Source organism: Mesoplodon densirostris, chromosome 11, assembly GCF_025265405.1.
Source record: "Mesoplodon densirostris isolate mMesDen1 chromosome 11, mMesDen1 primary haplotype, whole genome shotgun sequence".
In the NCBI taxonomy this organism is placed as follows: domain Eukaryota; kingdom Metazoa; phylum Chordata; class Mammalia; order Artiodactyla; family Ziphiidae; genus Mesoplodon; species Mesoplodon densirostris.
The window spans coordinates 50,046,921-50,059,804 of record NC_082671.1 but is presented as its reverse complement, the minus strand read 5'-3'; the positions used below and the strand labels follow the sequence as shown (position 1 = coordinate 50,059,804).

At 37.6% G+C, this 12,884-nt stretch overlaps 1 protein-coding gene across 3 annotated transcripts in view; it reads left to right on the top strand.

Annotated features, from left to right (window-relative positions):
• SPATS2 (spermatogenesis associated serine rich 2) overlaps positions 1-12,884 on the top strand; it is a 137,645-nt gene that overhangs the window by 100,917 nt on the left and 23,844 nt on the right. For all 3 annotated transcript variants that reach the window (XM_060113609.1, XM_060113610.1, XM_060113611.1), the window contains exons 6-7: positions 11,001-11,262; positions 12,477-12,656. In XM_060113609.1, coding sequence (XP_059969592.1) covers positions 11,001-11,262; positions 12,477-12,656 — 442 coding nt within the window. The remainder of the gene's footprint in view (positions 1-11,000; positions 11,263-12,476; positions 12,657-12,884) is intronic.

The window sequence follows — 12,884 nt, the reverse complement described above, 5'->3', positions numbered from 1 at the left end:
CCTAAAGAGGGGCTTTGCTACTATTAGCTATGCAGAGGGGTCTGAAGGCACTTGGGCTGTGGAGTCAGTCAGAACTGGATTTATATCCTTTTTCACTACCTACTGGCTTTATTTCCTGGGAATATTGTTTAACCTTAGTGTGCCTTAGTTTGCTTATCTCTAAAATAGGAAAATAATATTAACAAATGCAAGTACTTAATACAGTGTCTAACATATTAGTTCTCCGTATCCACTTAAAACCAAAGTGCTTTCCCCAAAGGATACTAGCTGGCCTCAGAATGCTTCCCATAGCTCTTTACTCTAAATCTGGTTCCTTTAGAAAGTGCTTGAAGTGTGAATTTCAATCATGTATCTCTATGAAATCTCTTTAGGGTCTATATTAGGTTAGTGCTAGAGTTCTGGAATACTTTCTTGATGACTCCACATCACGTCATTAGGAGTTCTGTTAAGTATTGATTAAACCAGGCTTGACCCCAATGACCCTTGAGAATTTTTTCTAAGAAGAACTTAATACTACTACAGATTCCCCTGAAGCTCTCGATACCTGTAGCTTTGAATATTTGCTTAACTTCTTCCCATTGCTTTCACCTAACGTGAGTGTGTGTTCTGGAGAACAGCAGCTTATTAATTTATTGGCTCAGGAGAATAGGTTATTAGTGATGTGAGATATGCATGAAGCTGGAAAAGTATGTGTTGGAGACATAAATTTCTTAAAACTTGGAGAAAGAAAAATGGCTTCAGTTTGGCAGTCCCAAACGCCCAAATCTAGTTCAGTTAACTGCTGGGATTAGTTCAATAGGATGTGACCATGAATAGTTACGGGGACAGGTATTATATACATAGGACAGTGATATGAAAACTTAGCCAGTTCACAGGGGAGAAAGAATTTAAGAGAAAGAGATATGAGAGCTGTGGAGAGGAAAAAATTATATCTAGCATTACAGTAGTATTCCTGTTAGGGCCATGAAAGGGGTTTAGGGTAAAATTAATTCAGTCATGTCAGTCTAGCCTTAGAAATAGAATTAAGTATTTCTAGTAGAGCTGTGGTTTGACAAAATAAAAGGTAAAGGATTTTTGTTTTAACTTTAGTATTTGCATAGGTAATATATTCATGTGGCTCAAAATTCAAAGCTATAAAAGTAAATATACTGAAATATCTTTATCCCTGGGGATAGTTCCCAGCCATTTGGTTCCACACACCAGAGGCAAACTGTATTATCAATTTCTTATGTATCTTATGGGATATTTTATACATATATGTAAGCAAATATGAATATATATTCTTCTTTTTGCTTGCTCCTTTTTCATGTAATATATCTTGGAGCTTATTCCATGTCAACATATAAAGAGCTTTCGTGGTTTTTTTATGAATGTATACTCATCCTACTGTTTAGATGTACCTTAACTTACTTAACCGTTCCCTTATTGATCAACATTTGGGTTGTTTGCAATCCTTTGCTATTATTAACAATACTTCAGTGAATAACATTGTACATATATCATTTTGCATGTGTTAGTATCACCTAGGATAAACTCCTAGAAGTGGAATTGCTGGGTCAAAGTGTATATGTATTTGTAATTTTGATAAGTATTACCAGATTGCTATAGAGAGAGTACCACTTTGCACTCCCACAAGTGATATATGAAAATGCCTGTTTCTTTATACCCTCAACCCTACAGTGTTATGAAACATTTTGAACTTTGCTAATCCAATAGCTGAAAAAATGATATTATAGTGCAGTTTTTTTCCAAATGTTTTTTTACTGTGGTAAATACACATAAAATTTACCATCTTAACCATTCCAGATCTCTCTCTCTCCTTTTCTTTTCTGTTTTTGTTTTTGGCTTTTATTCTGAGTCAATATCTGGACTAATATGCCAACGAATGGTTTATATTTTACTTCTTTTTTTTAAAAAATTGAGGTAACATACCGGATTGACATATACACACTACTATATATAAAATAGATAACTGGGCTTCCCTGGTGGCGCAGTGGTTGAGAGTCCGCCTGCCGATGCAGGGGACATGGGTTCGTGCCCCGGTCCGGGAAGATCCCACATGCTGCGGAGCGGCTAGGCCCGTGAGCCATGGCCGCTGAGCCTGCGCGTCCAGAGCCTGTGCTCCGCAAGGGGAGAGGCCACAACAGTGAGAGGCCCGCGTACCACAAAAAAAAAAAATAATAATAATAATAACTAATAAGAACCTACTGTATAGCACAGGGAACTCTACTCAATACTCTGTAATGACCTATATGGCAATAGAATCTAAAAAAAATAGATATATGTATATGTATAACTGGTTAACTTTGCTGTACAGCAGAAACGAACACAACTTTGTAAATCAACTATACTCCAATAAAAATTAATTTTAAAAAATTGAGGGGGTTTCCCTGGTGGCGCAGTGGTTGAGAGTCCGCCTGCCAATGCAGGGGACACGGGTCCGTGCCCTGGTCCGGGAAGATCCCACATGCTGTGGCGCGGCTAGGCCCGTGAGCCATGGCCACTGAGCCTGCGCGTCTGGAGCCTGTGCTCCGCAACGGGAGAGGCCACAACAGTGAGAGGACCGCGTACTACAAAAAAAAAAAATTGAGGTATAATTGACACATAACATTATATTAGTTTGAGGTGTACAATATAATGATTCACTATTTATATGTATTGTGAAATGATCACCACAATAAGTCTAGTTAACATTCAGCACCATAATGGTATCAAAAATATTTTTTTGTCATGATAAAAACTCTTAAGATCTACTCTTAGCATCTTTCAAATATACATCTCCAGAATTCCTTTCATTTTATAAAACTGAAACTCTATACTTATTAAAAAGTAACTCTCATTCCCACCTCCCTTCTGCCCCTGGCAACCACCACTCTACTTTCTGTCTCTATAATTTTGACTACTTTAGGTAACTCATATAAGTGAAATCATACAGTAATTGTCTTTTTGTGACTAGCTTATTCAATTAGCATAATGTTCTCAAGTTTCACCCATGTTGTAGCATATTAGAGAATTTCCTTCCTTTTAAAGGCTGAATAATATTCCATTGTATGTATGTATCATATTTTGTTTATCCATTCAACCATCAGTGGACACTTGGGTTGCCTCCATGTTTTAGCTGTTGTGAATAAATGGATGTACAAATATGTCTTGAGACCCTGTTTTCAGGTCTTTTGGGTATATAGCCCAAAACGGAATTGTTGGATCATATGATAATTCTAATTTTTTGAGGAACCACAGCAGCTGTACCATTTTATATACCTACCAACAGCACACAAGAGTCCCAGTTTATCAACAGCCTAACACTTGTTTTCTGTTTTTTCTGATAATAGCCATTCTAATGAGTATGAGGTGATATCTCATTGTAGTTTTGATTTTCATTTCCCTTATGATTAGTGACATTGAGCATTTTCATAAGTTTGACCATTTGTATATCTTCTTTGGAGAAATGTCTATTCAAGTCCTTTGCCTATTTTTTAATCAGGTGGTTTTTGTTGTTGTTGTTGAGTTTTAAGAGTTCTCTGTATTATCTGGATATTAATCCCTTAGATATATGATTTGCAAATATTTTCTCACATTCTGTATGTTGCCTTTTTTCTCATGAAGTCCAATTTGTCTGTTTTTTTCTTTTGTTAACTGTGCCTTTGATGTCATATCCAAGAAATCATTGCCAAATCCAGTATTGTGAAGCTTTTGTCCTACATCATTTTCTTCTAACAGTTTTATTGTTTTAGGTCTTACATTTAAATGTTTGATCCATTTTGAGTTAATTTTTGTATAATGTTTTAGGTAAAGGTCCAACTTTATTCTTTTACACGTGGACATTCCAGTTTTCCCAGCATTATTTGTTGAAAAGACTGTCATTTTCCCATTGAGTGGTTTTGGCACCCTTGTCAAAAATCATTTAAGCAGGGCTTCCCTGGTGGCGCAGTGGTTGAGAGTCGGCCTGCCGATGCAGGGGAGAGGGGTTCGTGCCCCGGTCTGGGAAGATCCCACATGCCGCGGAGCGGCTGGGCCCGTGAGCTATGGCCACTGAGCCTGCGCGTCTGGAGCTTGTGCTCCACAATGGGAGAGGCCACAACAGTGAGAGGCCCACGTACCGCCAAAAAAAAAAAAAAAATCAGTTAGGCACATATGTGAGAGTTTATTTCTGGGCTCTCTATTCTATTCCATTGGTCTATATGTTTGTCTTTTTTTTTTTCTTTTCTTAAGTTTTTTGGCCACGCTGTGCAGCATGTGGCATCTTAGTTCTCTGATCAGGGATCGAACTCGCTCCCCCTACAGTGAAAGGGCAGAGTCTTAACCACTGGACCTCCAGGGAAGTCCCTATATGTCTGTCTTTATGTCAGTACTACACTGTTTTGATTATTGCAGCTTTGTAGTAAGTTTTGAAATCAAGTTGTGTAAGTCTTCCTGTCTTGTTCCTCTTTTTCTTTCCTTAAAAAATTTTTTTTGAAATGTAGTTGATTTACAGTGTTGTGTTAATTTCAGGCATATAGCAAAGTGATTCAGTTATACACACACACATATACTTTTTTAGATTCTTTTCAATTGTAAGTTATTACAAGATATTGACTATAGTTCCCTGTCCTTATTGGTTATCTATTTTATATATAGTCATGTATATATTTTAAGCCCAAACTTCTGATTTATCCCTCCCTGCTCCCCACACCTTTCCCCTTTGGTGACCATAAGTTTGTTTTCTATGTCTGTGAGTCTGTTTCTGTTTTGTAAATAAGTTCATTTGTATCATTTTTTTAGATTCCACATAAAAGAGATATCATATGATATTTGTCCTTCTCTGTCTGACTTCACTTAGTAGATAATCTCTAGGTCCTCTTTTTCAAGATTGTTTTGGTCCCTTGAGATTCCATATGAATTTTAAGATGGGTTTTTCTATTTCTGCAAAAAATATCATTGGGGTTTTGATATGGATTGCACTGAATCTGTAGATCACTTTGGGTAGTATTGACATTTTAATATTAAGTCTTCTAGTTCATGAACATGTAATGTGTTTCCATTTCCATTTATTTATGTCTTCTTTAATTTCTGTCCACAGTGTTTTATAGTTTTCATTGTACAAGTCTTTCACTTCCTTGGGTTAAGTTAATTCCTAAGTATTTTATTCATTTTGTTGCTATTGTAAATTGATTTATTTTGTAATTTACTTTTCAGATTGTTAGTTCATGTATAGATGTACAACTGATTTTTTTTTATTCTTTGGTCCCGCCCCCACTTTTTATTTTTTTATTTTGAAAATGTTTTTATTTTTAAATATTTATTTATTCATTTATTTATTAGGCTGCATTGGGTCTTAGTTGTGGCATGCAGGATCTTCGTTGCAGCACATGGGATCTTTCATTGAGGCACACAGGCTCTTCATTGTGGTGTGCGGGCTTCTCTCTAGTTGTGGTGCGTGGGCTCCAGAGCGTGTGGGCTCAGTAGTTGCAGTGCACAGGCTTAGTTGCCTCACAGCATGTAGGATCTTAGTTTCTTGACCAGGGGTTGAACCCTCATCCCCTGCATTGAAAGGTAGATTCTTAACCACTGGACCACGAGGGAAGTCCCCAGAAGTACAACTGATTTTTGTGTGTTGACTTTGTATCCTGCTGCTTTGCTGAATTTATCTATTTGTTCTAACTGTGTGTGTGTGTGTAATCTTTAGCGTTTTCTGCATATAAGATCATATCATCTGCAAACATATTTTACTTTTTCCTTTCCCTCTTAGATGTCTTTTATTTCTTTTTCTTTCCTAATTGCCCTGGCTATAACTTTCAGTACTCTGTGGAATAGAAGTGGCAAAAGTGGGCATTCTTACCTTGTTCCTGATCTTTGAGGAAAAGCTCTAGTCTTTGACCATTGTTCACTGTGGGTTTTCATATATGGCTTTTATTATGTTGAAGTAGTTTTCTTCTAATCCCCATTTTTTAGTGTTTTTATCATGAGAAGGTATTGAATTTTGTCACATATTTTTTCTGTATCAATTAAGATGATCGTGTGGGTTTTTTTCCCCTTTATTCTGTTAATATGGTGTATTACATTGATTGATTTCCTTAAGTTGAACCATTCTTGTGTTCAAGGAATAAATCCTACTTGGTCATGGTGTATAATCCGTTTAGTATGCTGCTGAATTTGGTTTGGTACTGTTTTGTTGAGAATTTTTGCATCAATGTTCATAAGGGATATTGCTTTTTTTTTTCTTTTTGCTGTACGCGGGCCTCTCACTGTTGTGGCCTCTCCCGTTGCGGAGCACAGGCTCCAGACGCACAGGCTCAGCGGCCATGACTCACGGGCCCAGCCTCTCTGCGGCATGTGGGATCTTCCCGGACCGGGACACGAACCCCCGTCCCCTGCATCGGCAGGCGGACTCTCAACCACTGCGCCACCAGGGAAGCCCGAGATCTTAGTCTTTTTGTTTGTTTGTTTTGTTTTTTGGGGTTTTTTTTTTTGCGGTATGCGGGCCTCTCACTGTTGTGGCCTCTCCCGTTGCGGAGCACAGGCTCCGGACGTGCAGGCTCAGCAGCCATGGCTTATGGGCCCAGCCGCTCTGCGGCATGTGGGATCTTCCCAGACCCGGGCACGAACCCACGTGCCCTGCATCGGCAGGCGGACTCCCAACCACTGCGCCACCAGGGAAGCCCCAAGAGATCTTAGTTTTTAATGTAAGCATTTGTAAATTTCTTCCTTAGCACCGCTTGTAAGTTTTGGTATATTGTATTTTCATTTTCATTTATCTCTAAGTATTTTCTAATTGCCCTTGTTATTTCTTCTTTGATCCAGTCATTATTTTAAAATGTGTTGTTTAATTTTCATAATATCGTAGATTTTCAAGTTTTCCTTCTGTTATTGATTTCTAACTTTATCCCATTGTGGTCAGAGAAGACACTTTGTATGATACCTATCTTTTAAAATCTATTGAGACTTCTTTTGTTCCCCAGCATATCATCTATCCTGGAAAATGTCACATGTGAACTTGCGAAGAATATGTATTCTATTGTTGTTAGGTAGAGTGTTCTGTATACTTCTGTTAGATTTAGTGGGTCTGTTGCATTCTTTAAATCCTTTATTTCTTTACTTATCTTCTGTCTAGTTATTCTGTCCATTACTGTGAGTAGGGTATTGAAGTCTCCAACTATTATTGTAGAACTGTCTGTTTCTTCCTTCAATTCTGTCAGTTCTTGCTCCATATATATAATTTTTTTAAGATTTATTATTTATTTATTTACTTACTTATTTTTGGCTGCATCAGGTCTTAGTTGCAGCACGTGGGATCTTTGTTGAGGCATGCAGGATCTTTCATTGTGGTGCGCAGGCTTCTCTCTAGTTGTGGTGTGCGGGTTTTCTCTTCTCTAGTTGTGGCATGCAGGCTGGGTGGGTGGGCTCTGTAGTTGTGGCATGCGGGTTCCAGAGTGCATGGGTTCTGTAGTTTGCAGCACGCAGGCTCTCTAGTTGAGACACACAAGCTCAGTAGTTGTGGCTCATGGGCTTAGTGGCCCTGCAGCATGTGGGATCTTAGTTCTCTGACCAGGGATTGAACCCGCGTCCCCTGCATTGCAAGGCAGATTCTTTACCACTGGACTACCAGGGAAGTCCCTGCACCATATATTTTGATGGTCTGGGTCTGTCAGGTGCATAAATGTTTCTAATTGTTAAATCTTCTTTCTGTATTGAACTTTTTATTAATGTGTAATGTCCTTCTTTGTCTCTTGTAAGCTTTTTTTATTTAAAGTCTGTTTTTGTCTGATACTAGTCCAGCCATCCCTGCTCTCTTTTGGCTGCTATTTGCATGGAATATATTTTTCCATTCTTTCACTTTCAATCTATTTGTGATTTTGAATATAAAGTGAGTCTCTTGTAGACAGCTTATAGTTAGATAGTGTGTATTTATCCATTCTGCCATTCTCAGTCTTTCAGTAGAGTTTAATCCATTTGCATTTAAAGTAATGACTGATAAGGAGGGACTTCTTTCATTATGCTATTTGTTTTCAATGATTTTAGATTTTTTGTCCCTCATTTTCTACATTACTGTATTTTTGTGTGTTTAATCAATTTTTTGTAATGAAATGGTTAAATTCCTGTCTCGTTTCCTTTTGTGTATAAGCTGTAGCTATTTTCTTTATGGTTACCATGAGGACTCAATTTAATATCCTAGAGTTATAACACTCTAATTGAATTTATACCAACTTAACTTCAATAACATACAAAATTTTTGCTCCTTTACAGCTCCATCCCCACCCTTTTTGGCTGTTGATGTCACAAAATTACATCTTTATACATTGTGTGCCCAAAAATATAAACTAATAATTCTTTTAAATGCATTCGTCTCTTAAATTATGTAGAGAACAAGATCTGGAGTTACAAACCAAAGTTGCAGTAATATTAGGTTTTAGACTGATAGTTGGTTTTTTTTTTAATGTATTAAACTTTTAAATCATGTAGAAAACAAAAAGTACAGTTACAAAACATTGTTACAATAATACTAGCTTTTGTAATTGCTCACGTATTTTACCTTTATCAAGTTCTTTATTTCTCCATATGCCTTCAAATTACCATCTAGTGTTCTTTCATTTCATATTACAGGACTCCCTTGAGCATTTCCGGCAGGGCAGGTCTGGTGGTTATGAGCTCCCTCAGCTTTTGTTTATCTGGAAATGTCTTAATTTACCTCTCAGTTTTGAAAGACAGTTTTACCACATATAGGATTCTTGTTGACAGGTGTTTTTTTTTTTTTTTAGCACTTTGATTATATCTGCCTTCTGGCCTCCAAAGTTTCTGATGAGAAATCTGCTCATAATCTCACTGATGATCTCTTATGTGTGACAAGTAGCTTCTCTATTGCTTTCAAGATTCTCTCTTTGTCTTTTGAAAGTTTGATTACAGTGTGTCTCACTGTCTCTTGGAGTTCATTAAGCTTCTTGGATGTTTATAGTCATGTCTTTCACCAGATTTGGGAAGTTTTCAGCCATTATTTCTTCAAACATTCTTCCCTTTCCCTCCTCCCCTTCACCAGTTTACACGCTATGTTGGTTTGTTTGATGGAGCCCCACAAGTCCCTTAGGCTCTGTTCACTTTTCTTCAGTCTTTTCTTTCTCTTCCTCAGACTCAATAATTTCAATTGTGCTATCTTCAAGTTCCCTGATTCTTTCTTCTGCCTTTGAATCCCTTTAGTGATTTTTTTTAAATTTAAGTTACCATACTCTTCAGCTCCAGAATTTCTTTTTTGATTTCTTTTTAGGTTTTCTAATATTTCCATTTTGTTCATACTTTGTTTTCTTGACTTTTCCCACATCCTCCTTTATTTCTTTGAGCATCTTTAAGACTGTTGTTTTAAAGTCTTTAAATTAAAAACAAAAACAAAACAAAAAAATGCACTAGGCATTTGAGGAAAAAAATTCTCCTTACAGAAACTGCTAGCTTAGGAACATATTACGAATCCAAGTTTACATAATTAAAGTGAATCTTTGGATGAAAAAATAAATAAATTCTTTAATATATCTCCCAACAGGTCTTTTTTAGGGAAAGTTTCTGTTGATTTATTTTTTTCCTTTGTATTGGCCACACTTTCTTGTTTCTTTGTGTGCCTTGTGAGTTTTTTGTTGAAAACTAGACATTTGAATCTAATAATTTGATCACTCTGTAAGTCACATTCTCCCCCTTTCTCCAGATTTGCTGGTTTTTGTTATTATTATATTTTTAAATTGTTGTAAGCTGTCTCTGAACCAAGGGTCAGCCTAAGGTGTAAACTTAAGGTCTTCTCAGGTCTTTTCTAAGCTTTTCCCTGGGCATGCATTGGTTACTTTGAAATTTTTTCTATATATGCAGTGTTTTTTGTTTTTTGTTTTTTGGGTTTTTTTTTTTTGTGGTACGCGGGCCTCTCACTGTTGTGGCCTCTCCCGTTGCGGAGCACAGGCTAGCCGGACGCACAGGCCTAGTGGCCACGGCTCACGAGCCCAGCCGCTCCACGGCATGTGGGATCCTCCCTGACCGGGGCACGAACCCGTGTCCCCTGCATCGGCAGGCGGACTCTCAACCACTGTGCCACCAGGGAAGCCCTATGCAGTTGTTTTTGAACGTCCTAGTCTTTGATGTCCGGCTCCCAAAAGGGAATAAAGAAAAATGAAGTGGGGAGGAAGGGGACCACCCATTTAATTCCCCTGAAGGTCACTTCAGCCAGAGGGGGAGCGGCTTGCAACAGTGGGAGGAGGTACAACAGTGGTTGCCTTCCTCTTTGTCTCTACCTTTGTAATCAAAAGCAGCAGTCAGTAATCACAACACAGATCCCAGATATTTGAAGGACAGGTTCCTTTTTGACTACCCTCGCTTCAGCAAGCTATGTGCCAGCTGTTCCAAGAACAGGTGCACAGCTGCCTGTTCCCTAGCTGGGGGTGGGGGGTGAGTATCTGCTACTGAGCTCAGAACTGAAATTGCCTGAAATTAACCACAATTTATCATCCAAGTCTTCTCCTGGAAATTATAAGCCTTCAATAGACTCCAGAGTTCCAAAATAGTTAGACAGATTCTGCCAGTGTAATTGTTGTCTAGGTGGGGAGACAGATTTCTGATGCAGCATCCTCTGCAGTGCAGATTTAATTTGTCTTTATTAGACTCAAGTTTCACTTCATTCCATATGTTTATATCCTACACCACTTTTTCTGTTGGGTTATTGTTTTGTTTGTTTTTTGTTAGAGCTCTCTCTTTATATTTAGCTCTTTGTATATATTACATATTTTTTCCACATTTTTTAATTTATCTTTTGATCTTTCTTATATTGGGTTTTGCCATGCTTTAATATTTTATTTTTATGTGTTTGAGTTTATCCAAAGTATCTTACATAGTTATGTTAGTCAGTACTTGAACATATACAAAAATGTGTTCAGTTTCTGGAAGAGCAAATGAGAAGTTGGTAACATTGGTTGCCTTTGGGTAGCTGGAGTTACCTCTCTGGATTGTGGGGGATGTTCTTTTTCTTTTCTTTTTTTCAAATCTTTAATAACCATTAGAACAAAAAGAAGAAAAGCAAACCAAAACCTGCAGCAGAACCAAGTAACAGTATCCCAGATTCCAGTAAACTGGTTTCCATTCAAGAGGAACAGTCTGCGCCTTCCTCAGAGAAAGGTGGTATTAATGGTTACCATGTCAACGGTGCCATCAATGATACTGAGTCTGTGGACTCACTCGGTGAAGGTATGGAGGCACTTTCAGTAGATGCCAGAGAACTGGAGGATCCTGAGTCTGCCACACAAGATATGCTGGATAGAACAGGTGAGTATATTAACAACAGGTCTTTGAAAAGTTCCATTCTATTGAAAAATACAGGGGCTTCCTGGTTGAGAAACCAATCAATAAATTAAATCTAGTTAGTCTTTTACTTTTTAGTTTTGTTACCTCTTATGTGAAAGAGTCACATTTTGTAATTATCAAAGGCCTAGAAAAATATAATTCTTGTTCCATTGTCTCATATTTTAATTTTAGTCTAAATCAGCCTTATGGAAATCTTCTAATTCAATAGTCCCGTAGTACTTAGAGATTACAGAACATGATCTTAAGATGTTTTTTTAATTTCACACTTATTAAGGAAAATGATGATGATGAGTTGATGTTGATATTATTATTCTAATACCCAACAATGAGGAATATATAAGCATAACTCTAATCCCATGGCTTTCATTAGAAGTAGACTGTTGGTTTTTTTAGTCCCACATTTGTTTTTTAGTAAAGAATTAAGGTTAGTTTTATTTGTAAATTCAGGTATCTTGTACATTTTGTTTCATTAACCATTTTGATGAGTGCTGGGAAGATACTGGAAATATATTTTTTAAGATAGGCTTTTAAATTACTTGTTTGTTAATCCAGTTCCCCTTGCTCTGTTGCTGCTGGCTTTATAAATGTAATGCCAATTTTAAAATTATGCTGTACTTTTCAGATGTTCTTTTATTGATTAGTTCACACGCACACCCACACAAAGACTTAGAGAAAAACATAGCACCTCAAACAAACCAAAGATAGTCAATGGCTTTCATTTTTTTCTGAACTAGCTTTCCTCTCATTTCCTAACTCTTTGCCCTTTCTATTCCCTAAAGCTTTTAAAACTCTTCTTTCCCTGGGACACTGTAAAAATCTTTTCCTCGACATAACTTACAGAAGCTTGTCAGAAGGTGGTGATATTGACTCTCTTCACTTCCTTGTGCCCAGAACTACAAGGAAGTTACCAAGGTACAGGGAATGAGCTAGCCTATCTGGAGATGGGTTAACAAAGAATCCTCCTCTTCAATTAGGATGCCTTTTAGGGCTAAGCCAGATGATACTCATAGCCTCACTGACTCTGCTCTTTGTTCTATTTTGTCAGTTGATTCTGTTCACAACCTTTAAAGAGGCATCGTTTTGGCACATTTTTACCTTTTTTCTTTGTGTATATTTAAGACTGCTTGATTTACCCCTAACTTGTGCTCTAATATACTGGCCGCTTCCTTTGACAGGATCCATGCTGGAGAATGGTGCCTCTGATTTTGAGTCCAGGTCTTTGACTGTGCACTCTGCTCAGAATTCTCAACAGAACAGAAATGCTGCCAAATCTCACTCAAGACCTACCATAGGACCTCAGCTTTCAAATCTAGGAATGGAAGATGTTCCACTCTCTTCCACCAACAAAAAGCTAGGTAAATCAGAGGGCTTCCTTTGAGAGAAAACAATAAAATCTGTGTTTTTAGCTAAAGAGGGCAAATTATCTTTGTTCTCATAGGTAAGGTTTCAGGATGGGCAGCAGGTAATACTTTTTCTGTTTTCCAGGCAGTGTCTATCCACCCTTTCCCCATTTTGTGTACACAGTTGGAGTCTGATAGTAGTTTAGATGCTCTACAGTCTTGCTACAATAATGGGGATCCTTT